At 43.0% G+C, this 17,740-nt stretch overlaps 1 protein-coding gene across 7 annotated transcripts in view; it reads left to right on the top strand.

The window, feature by feature from the left end:
- DCAF8 (DDB1 and CUL4 associated factor 8) overlaps positions 1–17,565 on the top strand; it is a 45,033-nt gene extending 27,468 nt beyond the window's left edge. For all 7 annotated transcript variants that reach the window (XM_053667912.1, XM_037144082.2, XM_053667910.1 and 4 more), the window contains 7 exons: positions 7,752–7,824; positions 8,269–8,326; positions 8,844–8,951; positions 10,173–10,303; positions 14,113–14,232; positions 14,668–14,784; positions 15,597–17,565. In XM_053667912.1, the coding sequence (XP_053523887.1) occupies positions 7,752–7,824; positions 8,269–8,326; positions 8,844–8,951; positions 10,173–10,303; positions 14,113–14,232; positions 14,668–14,784; positions 15,597–15,713 (724 nt within the window). In that variant the 3' untranslated portion in view covers positions 15,714–17,565. The remainder of the gene's footprint in view (positions 1–7,751; positions 7,825–8,268; positions 8,327–8,843; positions 8,952–10,172; positions 10,304–14,112; positions 14,233–14,667; positions 14,785–15,596) is intronic.
- Positions 17,566–17,740: the final 175 nt, after the last annotated feature.

Here is a 17,740-nt window from a genome sequence, read left to right on the forward strand (position 1 = left end):
CATTTAGCAAACATTGCCTGTAGCAAACATTGCCTAAATATTCTTTTTTTAAGTATTTTTTATTGATTATGCTATGACAGTTTTCCCCATTGTCTTCCCTTTATCCCCCCTCCACCCTGTCCCCCCAACCCTCCAGCATTCCCCCCCTTAGTTCATGTCCATGGGTTCTACATATGAGTTCTTTAAGTTATCTGTTTCCTATACCATTTCTTATCTCTCCCCATCTATTTAACGCCTACTTACTATGTTACTTCTTCCCTGTACCTTTGTCCCCCATTCCTCCCTTCTGCCTCTCTACTGAAAACCCTCCATGTGATGTCCATTTCTCTAGTTCTGTTCCTGTTCTAGTTGTTTGCTTAGTTTTTGTTTTCATTGTTTTTCTTTTTATTTTAGATTCATTTGTTGGTAGTTGTGAGTTTGTTTCATTTGATTGTTCATATTTTTTATCTTTTTAGGTAAGTCCCTTTAACATTTCATATAATGATGGCTTGGTAATGATGAACTCCTTTAATTTGACCTTATATGGGAAGCACTTTATCTGCCTTTCCATTCTAAATGAAAGCTTTGTTAGAGCAATCTTGGATGGAGGTCCTTGCCTTTCATGACTTGGAATACTTCTTTCCCGTCCCCTCTTGCCTGTAAGGTCTCTTTTGAGAAATCAGCTGACAGTCTTATGGGAACTCCTTTGTAGGTAACTCTCTCCTTTTGTCTTGCTGCTTTTAAGGTTCTGTCTTTATCTTTCATCTTGGGTAACTTAATGATGATGTGCCTTGGTGCGTTCCTATTTGGGTTCAACTTCTTCGGAACTCTCTGGGCTTTGTGGACATCCTGGAAGTCTGTTTCCTTCACCAGATTGGGGAAGTTTTCCTTCATTATGTTTTTTTTTCTTTTTTAATTTTATTTTTTAATTTATTTTTTTAAATTGATTATGCTGTTACAGTTGTTCTATTCCCCCCTTCATTCCCCTCCACCCTGCCCCCCCATCCCCACCATTACCCCCTTTTAGTTTATGTCCATGTGTCTCAAGTCCTTTAGGTTCTATATTTCCCATGCTATTCTTGCCCCCCCCCCATCTATTTTCTATCTACTGTCTATGCTACTTATTTTCTGTACCTTCTCCCCCCATCTCCTCCTCCCACTCCCCTGTTGCTAACCCTCCTTGAGATCTTCATTTCTATGTTTCCACTCCTGATCTAGCTGTTCTTTTAGTTTGCTTTCGTTTTAGGTGTGGTTGTTAATAACTGTGAGCTTGTTGTTCTTTCACTGTTCATCTTTTTTGTCTTCTTTTTCTTAGATAAGTCCCTTTAACATTTCATGTAATAAGGGCTTGGTGATGATGAACTCCTTGAATTTGATCTTATCTGAGAAGCACCTTATCTGTCCTTCCATTCTAAATGAAAGTTTTGCTGGATAGAGCAATCTTGGTTGTAGTTCTTTAGATTTCATGACTTGGAATATTTCTTTCCAGCCCCTTCTTGCCTGTAAGGTCTCTTTTGAGAAATCTGCTGACAGTCTGATGGGAACTCCTTTGTAGGTGATTGTCCCCTTAGCTCTTGCTGCTTCTAGGATTCTCTCCTTCATTTTAATTTTGGCTAATGTAATTATGATATGCCTTGGTGTGTTTCTTCTTGAGTCCAACTTTTTTGGTACTCTCTGAGCTTCTTGGATTTCTTGGAAGTCTATTTCCTTTGCCAGATTGGGGAAATTTTCTTTTATTATTTGTTCAAATAATTTTTCCACTGGTGGTTGTGTCTTTCCCCCCTTCTGGTACCCCTATAATTCGGATGTTGGAGCGTTTAAAGATGTCCTGGAGGTTCCTAAGACTCTCCTCATTTCTTTGAATTCTTGCTCCTTGACTCTTTTCTGTTTGGCCATTATTTGCTTTCTTCTGGTCCACTCCATTGATTTGAGTCCCAGTTTCCTTTTCATCTCTATGGGTTTCCTGTGGAATTCCATTCATTTCCCTTAGTTTAGCCTTCATATGTTTCTCTAATTTGTGGCTATAATCAACCAGATCTGTTAGGATCCTGATGACCAGTGTTTTAAACTGTGCGTCTGAGAGTTTTGCTATTTCTTCGTCGCTTAGATTTATCTCTGGGGCTTTGAGGTCTTCCTGCGACATTTTTGGTCTGTTCTGGCCCTTTAAATGTGAGAAGCGGCGCCTAGGACTCCCAGGTCGCTGGGTTGTGACTGTATGTGGGGGTGTGGTCAGAGCGGGGAAATGGCGGCGCCCTCTACTGCCGCAAGCCACGGGGACCGCCGCCCCGGTCCAACCGCCCACTCCCTCGCCTGTCCGCTCGCCCGCAGATAGGCAACCGCAGTCAACATGCAGCACCGCCTCCCCACTGTCTCCTCAGCAGTCGCTCAGCCGGTTGGTTGCTCGGTCACTCACTAGGTCCAATCCTGGGTTTGGAACCTGTGCGTCTGGATTCGCGCATCTGGATTCCGCCCCTGGGTCCGTCAGACCGGAGCACTCCTGTGCAACCCCTCACGAGACGCCAGTTTCGCCCCTTACCGGTCGGGCTGAAGCATTTGTTGTTAACGGACTTCCGAAAAGTTCAATTTTCCGTGTTCTGGTTGTGTTTTCTGATGCTAATATTTAGTTGTCCCTAAACTTGGTTGTGTGAGAAGGCACGGCACATCCACCTATACCTCCATCTTGGTGGAAGTCCTCCCCTTCATTATGTTTTCAATTTCTTGCTGTTATTGTTCTCCTTCTGGCACCCCTATAATTTGGATATTGGAATTCCATTTCAGGTTGCCCCAGAGGTTTGTAAGTCTCTCTTCACTTTTTTGAATTCTTGTTTCTTCATCTTGTTCCAGTTGGATGTTTGGGTTTTTTTTCCAAATCATTGCTTTGCATCCTGGTTTCCTTCCTATCACTGTTGGTTCCCTCAGTATTTTGCTTTATTTCACTTTGGGTATCTTTTATTTGTCTTTTCATTTTTTGACCAACCTCAATCAATTCTCTGAGCATTTTGATTACCAGGACTTATCAGATAGGTTGGCTATCTGCTCATTGCTTAGGTGTCTTTCTGAAGTTTTGCTTTGTTCTTCCATTTGGTCCATATTTCTTTGTCTTGGCACATCGATCTGGTTATTCTGTTTGACTTTTTCTTTAATTCCTTGGTTGTCGGAGTTCCATGCAGTTTGATTTTCTGGCACTTTTGGTTGTCTATTGATTTTAGATTGGTTGTTATCCTTATTTTGGTTGTGCAAGGAAGTGAAGGGTTTCTACCTATGCCTCCATCTTGGCCAGAACCTGAGTATTCTCTTTATGAAGGATATTAAGCAGTTGTGGAGAATACAGACATATATTGATTCATTTATTTATCTAGCATTTACTGAGCATCTGCTATGTGCTAGATACATATTTAGCTAAAAGAGTCTCTGGAGAAGCACATATAAGGATTGCAAATATTAAGTAACATACCCAATATTGCTGACCTAATAAATGACAGACTTAGTATCTGAATTCAGATCAGGCACCTTAAGTGTAGTAGAGACCATTTCACTATTCTGATCTTCCTCACAGAGGGAGTATGAAAGACTAAGGGAAACTACTATTTTAGGTAAAGCATACAGTGTGTTTAGAAGTGAAATAACAAGATGTGATATGTTCAAGGAAGCAGTTTTTATTCGTTTTCTTGCTTTTTGTATAATGTATGGGATCTTTGAGAAGTAGTAGTAGGCAGCCATACTTTTAGACTTTTTAGAGTTTAGACTTTTAGTAGCAAGTACAAAACTGCTAGAGACTTAAGCAGGAAACGTATATAAAATTTTGTATTTTATTTTTTTCTTCTTTTTAAAAAAATTTTATTGATTATGCCATTACAGTCGTTCTATTCCCCCCCTTCATTCCCCTCCACCCCCCACCCCCACGATTCCCCCCTTTAGTTTATGACCATGTGTCTCAAGTCCTTTAGATTCTATATTTCCCATACTATTCTTGTCCCCCCATCTATTTTCTGTCTACTGTCTATGCTACTTATTTTCTGTACCTTCTCCCCTCTTCTCCTCCTCCCACTCCCCTATTGCTAACCCTCCTTGAGATCTTCATTTCTATGGTTCTGCTCCTCATCTAGCTGTCCTTTTAGTTTGCTTTTGTTTTAGGTGTGGTTGTTAATAACTGTGAGTTTGCTGTCCTTTCCCTGTTCATCTTTTTTATCTTCTTTTTCTTAGGTAAGTCCCTTTAACATTTCATATAATAAGGGTTGGGTGATGATGAACTCCTTGAATTTGATCTTAATCTGAGAAGCACTTTATCTGCCCTTCCATTCTAAATGAAAGTTTTGCTGGATAGAGTAATCTTGGTTGTAGGTCTTCGGATTTCATGAATTTGAATACTTCTTTCCAGCCCCTTCTTGCCTGTAAGGTCTCTTTTGAGAAATCCGCTGACAGTCTGATGGGAACTCCTTTGTAGGTGACTGTCCCCTTATCTCTTGCTGCTTCTAGGATTCTCTCCTTCCTTTTAATCTTGGCTAATGTAATTATGATGTGCCTTGGTGTGTTCCTTCTTGGGTCCAACTTCTTTGGGACTCTCTGAGCTTCCTGGATTTCCTGGAAGTCTATTTCCTTTGCCAGATTGGGGAAATTCTCCTTTATTATTTGTTCAAATAAGTTTTCCACTGGTGGCTGTTCCTTTCCCCCTTCTGGTACTCCTATAATTCAGATGTTAGAGCGTGTAAAGATGTCCTGGAGGTTCCTAAGTCTCTTCTCATTTTTTTGAATTCTTGTTTCTTCATATTTTCCTGTTTGGCCATTATTTTCTTCCTTCTGGTTCACTCCTTTGATTTGAGTCCCAGTTTCCTCTTCATCACTGTTGGTTTCCTGTGCAGTTCCCTTCATTTCAATTAGTTTAGCCTTCATTTTTTCATGTAATTTGTGACTAAAATCAACCAGTTCTGTGAGCATCCTGATCACCAGTGTTTGGAACTGTGCATCTGATAGGTTGGCAATTTCTTGTTCGCTTAGATTTATGGGTTCTGGAGCTTTGAGATCTTCTTGAGTCATAATGTTTTGGTCTGTTCGCACCCGTTAATTATGAGGAGCGGAGCCTTAGGTGTTTACCAGGGCAGGGCCGCCCAGGTCGCTGGGGTGTGACACTGTATGTGGGGGCGGGGAAATGGCGGCCCCCTCTGCTGCCTCTCACGCTGGGGCCTGCTCGGTCCTGTCTCACTGCCCACTCCCTCACTGGTCTATATGCGCATGAATGCAGGACCACAGTCAGCCTGCTGGCCTGCACCCTCACTGGGGCCGGTCGCTCACTCACTGGGTCTACCCATTGCAACCCCACGCCTAGGATCCGCGCGCCTGAGTCTGTCTGACCGAGTTTTCCTGTGCAACCCTGCTCGGCCAGCTGCTGGCTTCTCCCCTCTTACCGGTCAGGCTGAAGAATTTGTTATCAGACTTCCAAAAAGTTCAATTTTCTGTGTTCTGGCTGTGTTTTCTGTTGCTAAAATTTTGTTGTCTCTAAACTTGGTTGTGGGAGAAAGCATGGCATCTCCACCTATGCCTCCATCTTGGCAGAAATTTCCAAATTTTGTATTTTAGACATAATTCTAGTGACAGTATAAGTAAGGAAATTGGTTTAAGAGGATGCTATATATCATCAGTGAAAATTAATTAAGGGTGGAAAAAGCAGATATACTCAAGAAATATACCCAGGGAGTCTGACAGGAAAGAAGTTAGCTCTACAGAAAAGAAAGGGCCCGACTTCTTGGTTGGCCACCTACATTTAGGATAATGCCATTAACAGATATCGGGAAAGGGTGAGTTGAGAATGAGTTTAATTTTAGAAGAAGGAGAATGAGTTTACTTTTAGGCATTTCATTATACTACTCAATTTGGCACATACATAGAAATCTGGAGCTCAGAATAAGTTTGGGCTGGAGACACAGACTTATGAGACATATGCCTGCATTTTGTGGTAGTTAAGGCATTGATAATGGAATTTGGTCACTAATAAAAAGTGTTGATCAAATTCTCTCTTCCACCTCCTTTTGAGTCTCTGGCCTCTTTGAGAATATAAGTAAACCTATAATTATAATCCTTTCTCCCCAGAAAGTGCACGGAAGCACCATTTCTGTGTGTTCACATACTACTTAGATGCTACCTTAAAAATTTTTTTATATAGACTCAGGAGAATTTAGGACCAGATTTCTGGAGAATATCAGCATTTATGAGATAAACAAAGAAAATCCCATGAACCGCAGCATTAAGGCGTAGTCGGATATCAAGGAAAGAGTTTCAGGGGAATGAATAATGAACCATGTCAGAGCAATAGAGAAAGGCCTGAAAGTGTCTTGTTGATATTGACAGTTAGGTTACTGATGACTTTAGTCTGGGAAGTTCAGGGGTGAGTTGAAGGCCAAAGCTAGATGGGAATGGATGGAGAAGTGAGTAAGAATTGAAGAAGTGAAAATTTTAAATGTAGATGACTCTTTTCATAATTTGCAAGGGGAAGGACAGAAATAGCAATAATAGGAAAGGACAATCAGTAGAAGGAGGATTTTTAGAAAATGAGCAGACAGTGATGAGGAAGAGGTTGAAAATGGGCTAATCATATATCACTAAACTATTTAGGGGAAAAAGGAAAATGAGCTAATCAATCGAAGTTGTTAGAAGGAAGAGATAAAAGCAGCTGTGGAGGCTCTGATACTACAGAAGAATGATGAGTGAGAACAGAGGTTGGGTCCATCTTCACTGTATTTCTAGCACCTAGCATAATACTTGGTACATAATATATGTCATAAAAATTTGAATAAATTTAAGGTTTTGATTAGAGAGATGAGGGAAGGTGAAGATTGTTTGATGCTTGGTGGGAATGAAGGAAGGAGAGAGTCTGGAGATATAGGTGGTGGTTTGTAATAGTTGTTCAGTATAAGAGGGAGAATTGGCCAAATATTTCAAGAAGGGATTGAAGATAGACTGTCCTTTTTTTTTTTTTTTTTTTTTTTTAGATTTTATTTATTTTTAGAGATGGGGAGGGAGGGAGAAAGAGAGGAGAGAAACATCAATGTGTGGTTACCTCTCATGCCCCCTCTGCTGCAACCTGGCCTGCAATCCAGGCATGTGCCCTGACTGGGGATCAAATCAGTGACCCTTTGGTTCACAGGCCCACTCGGTCCACTGAGCCACACCAGCCAGGGCTGAAGATCTACTGACTTATATAAGGTATGGTCTCTGCCTATGAGTTATAAATTCAACTGGGGAGGTAGCATACACACAGAAAGCTCTATGATAATGTTATTTCCTTGAAAATAAACAGTAAGTAACATAAAAGCGGAGAAGAGAGATAAGCCACTTCAAGCTGATATAACTGAGGATTACCATTTAAAATGGCTGAATAAAAGAGTTAGAGTTTGGCCCAAGCTGGTGTATATAGCTCAGTGGATTGAGTGCCAGCCTGTGAACCAAAGTATCACTGGTTCAAATCCTAGACAGGGCTCGTGCCTGGGTTTGTGGGCCAGTTCCCCAGTAGGGGGCAGGTGAGAAGTAACCACACATTGATGTTTCATTCTCTCTTTTTCTCCCTTCCTTCCCTTCTGTCTAAAAATGAATAAATAAAAATTTTTTTAAAAGTTTGGAAAAAGAGTAGAAGAGGGGAAAGACCTTCAAGCTTGGTTAGGTAATGTTCTTCATCTGTCCTGACATCCATTTGACTGCTGTTCCTGCACTACATCAAGTTGCATTTCTTGAAGGGATCGGTTTGTAAGTTTTTGACATTTTCATTGGTTCTTCCACCACAGGATTTATGACCAGAGAAAAATCGATGAGAATGAGAACAATGGAGTACTCAAAAAATTCTGTCCTCATCACCTGGTAAGATTCATGAAGAGCCAGTAGCTCTAGGCTTCTCCGACTTAATCCCAAGGCCACCCCCAAACTTGTTGGTATGGTGAGAGAAGCTTGAACTTTTGAGTCAGACACCTGAATGTGAATCCTGGCTCCACCACTCATGAGCTTTATGATGTTGGGCTGTCACTTTACCTCTCTTGGCCACAATTTTCTTATAGAGATAAATGCCTTGTACCATGATGGTAAGGCCTAATGAGTTAATGTATATATAAAATGGCTGGCACACAAAAAACAGCCAGTAGAAAGCCCCAGAGATGGACATGTTTCATCGGTTGTGCTGCTCTCTCTCTCGCTCTCAATCTCTTGAGAGAAAGTGTAGTGGAGTTTGAAGGAAAATCTGTTTCCTAAAGATGGTATAACAAATGGGGGTGGGGTGGGGCATCAGTCAGTATCTGCTCCTTATTGCAGGTGAACAGTGAGTCCAAAGCAAACATCACCTGTCTTGTGTACAGCCACGACGGCACAGGTACGTGAGCAGGGCCCAGCTCCTTGGCTGGCATGCCCCTTCTGTCTAGGGAGCTGCTGAACAGTGAGGCATGTGCCCTGCAGTGCTCATCACTGTGCTTATAGCTCCAAGTAGAGCAGCTGGGGAGTAGCTGCTTATGGTGAGCACACAGTGGGAAGATACAGCATATGACCCATGGAGATGCCAGGTACCACTTGCAGAATGTTGCAGATGGTATTTGGCAAGGCCTTTCCTGAAGTCCAAATATATGCCTGAGCTGGTTCTTAAGTCTCCGACTCATTCCTAAGTTAATGGGTGTGATCTCCTTGAGCATTCTGCTACCCCTGGGTTGGCAGCGTGTTCCTAGTCTACTTGAGATACCTGACTTCCCTGCCATTCCAATCGAGTAAGATGGGTGTTATATACCTGGGTAATTAGGAGGGGGCACTACTGGCAAGAAGCCTCACCCCAGCCCCCGGCTCCTGATCTCAGTTTTTTTCAGCCTTTGCCTTCACTGCTATGTGCTTGTTCTTGGCAGAGCTCCTGGCCAGTTACAATGACGAAGACATTTATCTCTTCAACTCCTCTCACAGTGACGGGGCCCAATATGTTAAGAGATATAAGGGCCACAGAAATAATGCCACAGGTGAGGCTGCCTTTCAGGTTTTTGTTCCCAAGTCTGTTAGCTTGGAGAACCACAGCACTGTGTTGAGGGTGTGCAAATAGGAACCACCGAGAGGAATAGTAGATTGCCTGCCAGGCAAGGCAGTGGGAGGGGATCCCTAATTGGGCTGTAGTTGTGGTGGGGCATCTGTGTCAGAGGAGAGCGGGCTTGGGGGCATCGCTCATCACTGCAGTGATACTATTTAGTTTGAGCATAAGGAGACTGGACTATTTTTCTTATGATTTCAGGTAATTTAGGATTGAAAGGCTTGTTAGGGAATATAGGAAAGCCTCCCTAGTCAGTGGTACCGAATTGCCTACAAGAAGGTGAACCTTGTACCTCTGTTCTCTGTTGCATAGTGGAGTCACCCGAATTCTTGTAAAAATACTGGTGCCTATCTTCCATCCCTAGGCATTGATTTAATTGGTATGGGTTGTGACCTGATTGGGATGTTAAAAGCAACCTACAGATTCTAATGTACAAAAAAACATGGGGAATCACTGCTCTTTGTTGGTGTTACCACTCCTAACAGATATGTGTCATAGTTTTGACTTGGAGAGAGCAGTTAATTTCCCTTTTTTCTCTTGAGCTAAGAAGAGAGGGAAAACGACTGTACTTGGATCTTAATCCATGGACAGAGAAAAGGAGTGCCGTCTCATGTGGTAAAGAACTGGATATCATAGTAGGGACTCCTTGCTTCTGTCACTAATTTCAGAGAGTACTACCCTGTTGTGCAAGAGTCTTTGTAACAGGCACTGTTCAGATGCTTCTATGGGCAATTGTAATGTGTCAGCTAATGACCCATGAAGTGTTGGCAAGGTACCAGTCAAGTACACATCCCAAGGATAATCCTAGGGTGCATAGGACAGTGCCATCTAGGAGTAGTCAGAGCTGGGGCGTTTTCAGTTTGGGACAGTAAGGTATTAGTGCGGCCTGTGGTTTCTCGGTAAGGTATAGGCTATTGCTGAGGTACTGCCAAGTCCTCAGTCCTTAGAGCTCTTTGAGAGAACAGAGATAGTCACAGGGACAGGTATGATTCTTGTTATGACTATTATACATGCATATTCCCTTGATTGTTTTTGTGAAAATGAAAGGAATTCTTTGGCTTTTAGAGTTTGTGAATAACTAAATTTCCTATGAGACAAATATATGTAGGCCTGATGCCAACCATCATGTGGTTTATTCTCTCATTTATCATTTCAGTAAAAGGTGTTAACTTCTATGGCCCCAAGAGTGAGTTTGTAGTGAGCGGTAGTGACTGTGGGCACATCTTCCTCTGGGAGAAATCATCCTGCCAGATCATTCAGTTCATGGAGGGGGACAAGGGAGGTGTGGTGAGTATGGTATGCTGGGCTGGCTGGTTCCTTACTCTCTCCAGTCATTAAGGTAGGTTTTGGCAGGGCCTCTGAATTCCACCGCAATAATATAATACCATGTCTTAGAGGGCTAGCAAGCTAAAAGGTAGTCTGGGAGTGTTGAGATTTCAATGGGATATTTTCTTTTCCCGTCTTCTGCTGCTTAAGATGTGGTATATTGAAAATAGAAATAGATCTTAGGGAAGAACCTCTGGCCTGAGTGAGATATCTCTAGGCATGGACCTTTTCCAAAAGAACAGCATTAGAGTTGAAAGGACACCATCCTGCATAACACCAAAGATGTCTCCACATCTCATCTTTTACAAGTAGCTAAGTAGTGATCTTAACTAGATTCTGGATCAGTAGATATAGTTGGAAGGAACATAGATAATTGGGAAAGTCAGGAAAAGTTCTGTGTATTAGATAATGTAGCATTCAATTTACTTGAGATGATGATAGCATTCTATTTATGTAGAATATCCTTGTACATATTAAGTATTTAAGAGTGAAGTGTCATGTTTACATTCAAATGGGAACAAGCACATATATCATAATGTATATAAGTACATAGGGAGAGAGCAAATATGGCAAAAAATTTTTTTTCTTAAGAATGACTGAGCAGCTGTACAAACCATGATCACATCACAGTTTTCCTGTCCTTTGAATTCTCCAGACAACCTCCATAGAGATAGGGCACAAAGGAAGCATGAGGATTCTGAGTTGGGGAGTGAAGCATGGTGAGCTCTTAAGATGTACCTAGCTAACCATACGTATATTTTTTTAAGATTCATACTCAGCGAAGGAGTTGCATAATTTTCTTTCTTTCTCTTTCTTTCTCTTTCTTCTTTCCTTTCTTTCCTTTCTTTTCTTTCCTTTCTTCCCTTCCTTCCATTTCCATTTCCATTTCCATTCTGTTCAGAGTTTGTGGAAAAACAGCTTAAGACCACTCAGTGATTGTTCCTACCCATTCAGTGAGGGCTGCAGATCTTATAAGTTGTTTGGACTACGGTTGGGGAGACTACATTTTACTGATTATGCAAGATAATCTGATTAAGAGCATCTAACAAATATCTGAGACAGCTTACTCTCTCTTCCTTTTCATCCTTTTAAACTGTGGGGAGCTGTAAAGAGCCCAGCCACCTCTTGATTAGGTTTATACAAAGAGTGGTGGTAGAATTTAGAATGGTTTCTTGCAACTGGGATCTCATTCCTTCTGTGTGTTTCTTTTCCTGGTGTGAGGCTATTTGAGTTTTCGTCTGGTTTTCTTGGAAGTTTTGGGACCCGGAAACAGTATAAATCCAAGGCTTCTATAGTCCTGGTATAAGTGGAGAGGAATCTAGAACTTCGAAGGTGTGTCTCACTATTGCCTCCTTCATTTTCTACTCTTAGGTTCTTGTTTATCGTCTGCAGTGAAAAAAACCATAATAATGATGTGTTAATGAGAATTCTGTAATAGGCACTTAGTCAGAAGGAAAACAAAAGGTACTAGTGAATCCTTTCTTGACCATAAACTACTGTATTGAATTGTGTTCCAGAAAGATGCAGAACTGTGCTTGACCAGTCTCCAAAATCACTATGCAGGCCAGTTTGCTTTCAGCTCAGCCAATATTAGGGTTTGAGGATTAATCCTGGTGCTCAGGGGGAGAAGGCAGTTGCTTGGGTTTTGGTGGGCCCTAGGCCTGAGTTGTAGTGGTCATAAGAGTGAGGGACTAGACCAAGAGTTATAGAGGCTGCACCTTAAGGTGAGTTTCCTGGCTTCTTGCCTCTGTAAGCTGAATGAATGATCCACGTGGTCCTCACTTTGCTCCCTTTGTTTTGTTGTTTTGTTTTTGTTTTTGTCCTAACCTCCCAGCAGTGGGGTCACTGAGCACCAGCCTCAATGCAGATTGATAGCAGTCCTGTATCATAAAGTAGAACATTAGGACCTGAAGGATCTTAAAAATTATCAACCACATTTGCCTAGGTCTCTTGACTTCATTTTTGGCTCAAACTGTAGTCCTTCCTGTGTTCCCATTCAGGGACAAGGGTAGGGGATGATGTCAAAGGACAATCCTGTTTCCAAAAAGCGTTTTGCTGCTTCATCCCATTCCCTACACCTCCCAGCCAAGTCATCTAAGACCAGAGCTTTTTTCTCTGCTCAGGCATTATTGACAGGAAAAGTCTTGGCATTTGGACAGGTCTGTTGAAGTGACCAGTTACCCTGGCCCAGAAGCTCTCTGTCGACTCACTCAGCAGGCTCCAACCTAGGTACCATATGTAATTTACTCCCTTGTTCCTTTTGCCATTGGCTTTGTCCTTATTATTAATTTCTCAGCCCTTACATCCAAGGAATTTCTCCACTGTGCTTTTTTAAATGTACTCACTTGTTCAAGCAGAGCTAGGTCGGAATGGAGGGCTAGGGTCTTACCAGGAGGTCAGCGACTGAATTCAGGTTTGTATGTATAAGTTGTCACACATCTATTGGTAACATTCCTGGGCAGTAGAACTTTCATTTAGTGTCTCCTCATGTTCTAGATACTGGAACCTCTTACACAGTGCCTGAAAGAGCCCAAATATAAACTTTGTAGTGAGCTGATGATGTGGAGTGAGAAAAGGAGAACGGAAATGGAGTTTCTATTTTACTATCTTTTCTGAGCATTTATTTGTAAAATGGAAGACAAAGAAGATTGGAAATCTGTAGGTCAACTTTATTTTTCATGCTGGTCACAACTTCCCCTCGGCTGCTCTGCAAGGTCAGGCAAGGCAGAGGTTGGCCCTGAGAAAACTGAGAGGGGCTTTTTGCCAGCAGTTTTTTTTGTAGGGCAACTGCAGTGCTGGGTGGGGCAAGATGAGGCGTGGCTAGGACTACACCTTTTTCATTCTCTTGTCTTTCCTATCTATTCCTCATTGGACTAAAAGGCTAAAGATGTTTTAGCAGCTAGATCTGGACCAGCACTTCTGGTGTGGATGGTAGCTGCCCTGCACTGCCCTGTTCTGTTAGGAAAGCTGAAGTTTCCAAGTCCGACAGCAGGGGGCATGGGGGCCTTTGTACTGGAGGAAGCCGCCTAAGGCCAGCCTGCCCTAGTTCTTCTCAGTGAATATATCCAGAGGGTTGCTGAGATTTAGGCTGTGAGTACCCCAAGAAACTGCCTTGATAATACTCTGCCACCCTTTAGCTAAGCCTACTGTGGTTTCAGGGCAGGTATCAGGATGCTGACCCCTGAGATGTACAGGGTTTCTAAGCAGACATGAATGTGCTTCCACTACCCCATGACTCCCCACCTCAGCCTCCTCCCAGCCTGTGCCTTCTTCCAGTTCAAGTAAACAGTGCCAAGTGAATGTAATTGTTCTCTGATTCTTCTCTGGAGCTCAGCAGAAGCTGCTGCTTTTCTTCATTTTAAAAAATATATTTGCCACCTGGTGGTAGCACCTGAGATGGGTTTTTCCAGCCTTGGGCAGGTTGGAGCTATGGTATCTGTAGTGAATGAGGTCCCCTGGACCTAGTTACCTTTTCTGAAGCCAGCAGTAAGCTTGGCTAGTCACTTGCCCACCACTAGGGCTATGTCTGGGATGAGGCCACCCCACCTAAACGTAGAAAATGAGAAATGGCCCTGGTCTTATACTCGGTCTGCATCCAGGGTTTCTTCCATCTCCACGGCTATTTGGCTTAGCCTCATAATAAGTGAGCCTGCCTTTCCAGTAGCTGCCTCCGCCCTGATTAAGGATAGTTATTTGGCTCAAGGTGAGTAGTGGTTTTTAAACCCCATTCCCACATACCCCTGAGCCTGCTTCCCTTTCTTCTTGACCAGGTAAACTGTCTTGAACCCCACCCTCATCTGCCTGTGTTGGCAACCAGTGGCCTAGACCATGATGTCAAGATCTGGGCACCCACGGCTGAAGCTTCCACAGAACTTATAGGGTTAAAGGACGTAAGTAGCTGACTGCATGTATTCATTCTTCTTGCTACTTATCTACGTACTCTTAGGAGCTTTCGTCATCATAGGAAGGAATAACGTGCTGCCCATTATGTAAAAGGTACTGCTATAACACATTTCCCTCCCACATACATTCCTGTTCCTGCCCCTCTAGGAACAGTGTTGTTCCAGCAGGAAGCTTCAAAGTGCTTCTGGTTCAGGCTGGATTGGGGATAGAGGACATTTTTAGGAAGAATCATTCTATTTAAAGCCTCCCACCTTCTTAATGGATGGACCTGGGGCACCCTTTCCTAATCTAACTTAGCTCCACTTCTACTTAACAGTTCCGAAGGGAAGTTTTTATTGGTATAGAACACTGTCTTTTCTCATCAGCTCCAGGGTCTCTATTCATGACATACCCTGCATGTCCCCAACCCTTCTTGGTTCCAGGTGATTAAGAAGAATAAGCGGGAACGGGATGAAGATAGTTTGCATCACACTGACTTGTTTGATAGCCACATGCTCTGGTTCCTCATGCATCACCTGAGACAGAGACGCCATCACCGGGTAAGCTGGAGTGGGAAGTGAGCTCCCAAATTCCAGTGCACACTTCCTCACTGTGTTAAAGAGGAATCAGGTGGTCTTGGTTGGGTTTCCTAGCCATTGTCCCCCATTCCCATCAGAGCCCTGAGGTAGCCTTGGAAGAGCCACCGGCAGAGATGGGTGGTATCTGCTTTTTGTTCTCCATTGCTACACATGCACAGTGCTGTCTTCATAAAGGCAAGGTCATGAGTAGGGAAAGGAGTTAAGGAATAAGTCTTAGGGTAACCCTTCTGTTTTTCTTCTCATGCCAGAAGAGGCCTAGGGTAGGGATTAGCAAACTATGGCAGTTGGCTTGTTGCCTGTTTTTGTAAATAAAGTTTTATTGGAACACAGCCACACCCATTCATTTAGTTATTGTCTGTGGCTGCTTTCACATTACAACAGCAGAATTGCATAGTAGGACAGACACATGGTTCATGAGTCTGAAATACAGGGTCCGGCAGAAGTAATGCCATTGAGTGTGGTTGATAGGGTATGTGAATATCTCGTATGAGATGGACTGCAATTTGAATATTTCACCTAAAATGTCATGTGGTATGCTTGAGTGTGATATTATGTTACAAAATTATATGGTTATGACTTTGTAATAAAAGATTTGGTATAGATTACCAGCTCATAAAAAAGGTGCGTTATTTGTGCCAGACCCTGTATCTATTGTCTCTTCCTTTATGAAAAATTCTGCTGACCCCTGGCCTAGAGCATCTGAATTATATAGCTAAGACCGAACGGGTTTGTCTTTCCAGAGCACTTACTAACAAGCATTTCCACTTCTACAGCGCTGGCGAGATCCTGGGGTCGGGGCCACAGATGCAGACTCTGATGAGTTTCCCAGCTCCTCAGACACTTCGGACGAGGAGGAGGGCCCGGACCGGGTGCAGTGCATGCCATCCTGAGGCCTCCTACCCAGGACGGGTGGGCTGGGGCTGCCAACCTGATTCTGCCTGGGAGCCCTTTCTTGTCCTAGGCCCTTACATTCAGCAGAAACGCACTTTGGACTTTTTGCTTTAGATTAAAGACAGATATCCCAGGAGAAGGACAAACCAGAGAAGAGTGAACCTACAGAGAGTACCTAGGAGGGTTGAGCCCTGGAATTGGGTTCCATGGAAAGGTGCATAGGACTCAGCAGAAATGGCCTCTCCCCAAAGCCTGTTGATGGGGAAGAGGGAGACTCTTTTGTTAACTGGTTTGGGATAGGGAATGGCCTTTTCTTTAATCTTCCTTGTTTCTTGGGCAGGGGTTGGGGATATAACTGGCTGTTCAGTACCAAGGAGCCAGAGTAGTCGTGGTAGTAGAAGTGCCACTCTCTCTTTGGTTTAGGTTTTTGACATTTTTTCCCTTTTATTTAAAAAAAAAAAACTGTGGCAGTTATATTATCCCCCCACCCCCACGCCACCCCAGGATCCTGTTTTTCTGAGAAGTCCTTAGAGCCCCTAACCATCCCACATTTCACTTTCCTTTTCACCCATTCATACTCCATACTTATCACAGTGTCTTGCACTTGATTATGTATCCTCTACTGTCTTCTCATCATCTCATCACCCCCTAAATAGGTCTGGTGAGGGAGGTTGGTGGGAGGTGGGAGGAGGGGCAGAATTGGAGGAAGAATAGGAAGGGTGTTACCTCTTCTGTTACTTTAAAAAAGGTTTGGTGGCAGCATTCTCCCTGTCCCTATCACTGTTAGAGGCCTAATTTTATACCTATAAATATATTAAAAAAGCAAGTCAAACTTGGATGTATATGTTAAAATTATTGTTCAAGTTTAAATACCTACATACATATTTTCTATGACTGCAGTGAAGGGGCTTAGGGAAGAAAGTGATGGAGAGTAACGATATAGAGGTGGCACTGAGAGTCATCCTACCTTCTGTGTATATAGTCATGGGAGATTGGGACTTTCTTACCCCTTGGGTTGTAAAGAGGCTCATGAATGGAAGGATCTTCAATTTTCCCCTTCCCTGCCCTCCTGTCATGGTTTCAGGGTTGGGGAAACAAATTGCTATCATCTCTTTGCCTCAGATCTCCTACCTCTCTTTAGGTCTTGGGGGGAGGGTTCCCAGAATGGCTCTTCTTGCCAAACACTGGCCCATCCGTAAAACTTGACTGAATTTTGACTTCAGGAATGGTCCAGCCACTGCAGACTATCTCTCCTAGTACCATGCATGACAGAAAACACTTAGCTTTAGGTTTTTTTTTTGAGTTGCCTTGATTCTTTATCCATATCCATCCAACCCCACAACTATCTTCCAAATGGAAGAATGTATATAGGAAAAGACCACCTGGGTTTGACTTTATTCCTTATCCACATCATGTGATTGAGGGACAAGTCATTAATCTAAGGATTACCAATTAAGGTGGCTAGGTCTTGGAGACCGGTCTTATTACTTGTTACTGAATATGGAAGTCCTTGTTGAACTCTTACCCTTAAGTGCTTTTGCTGGTATTTGTTTGCACCCTCAACCAGGAATTCTGTATCCTGAGAGAGTCATATTCTACTAAACAGGCTAGAAAGGAAGAGAAGAGTGAAAGGATGGAATTCCCAGACACTCCTTCCTCTTGCCCCTTTTCTTAGCAGTTCATATCAGATATTAGCTGCTGCACTACCTTCCTAAGTTAGGGAATGTATGGTGACTGAGTGATCTCTGTTCCTGTTGCAAATGGGGTGGGTGATGGAGTGGGCTAAAAATCATGCACTCTGGAATTTGTTGTATATTTTCACTTAGTAAAGCTCCCCCCCCGCCCCCGCAACTGCTGCTCTGTGTGATATGTGGGCTATTTGTTTCTGATGGGCTATTTTTGCTCCTCCCAGTATAGATGCCTGGCCCTGCCCTTACTGCAGTTTTGGGAAGTCCAGTCTGGGATATCTGTATTTCCAGTGTTCGGGCTCCACCTAGAGACTGTTTTAAGTGGAAAAGACCTCATA

Source organism: Artibeus jamaicensis, unplaced genomic scaffold (assembly GCF_021234435.1).
Source record: "Artibeus jamaicensis isolate MK-2021 breed Jamaican fruit bat unplaced genomic scaffold, CSHL_Jam_final contig_475, whole genome shotgun sequence".
Taxonomy (NCBI): domain Eukaryota; kingdom Metazoa; phylum Chordata; class Mammalia; order Chiroptera; family Phyllostomidae; genus Artibeus; species Artibeus jamaicensis.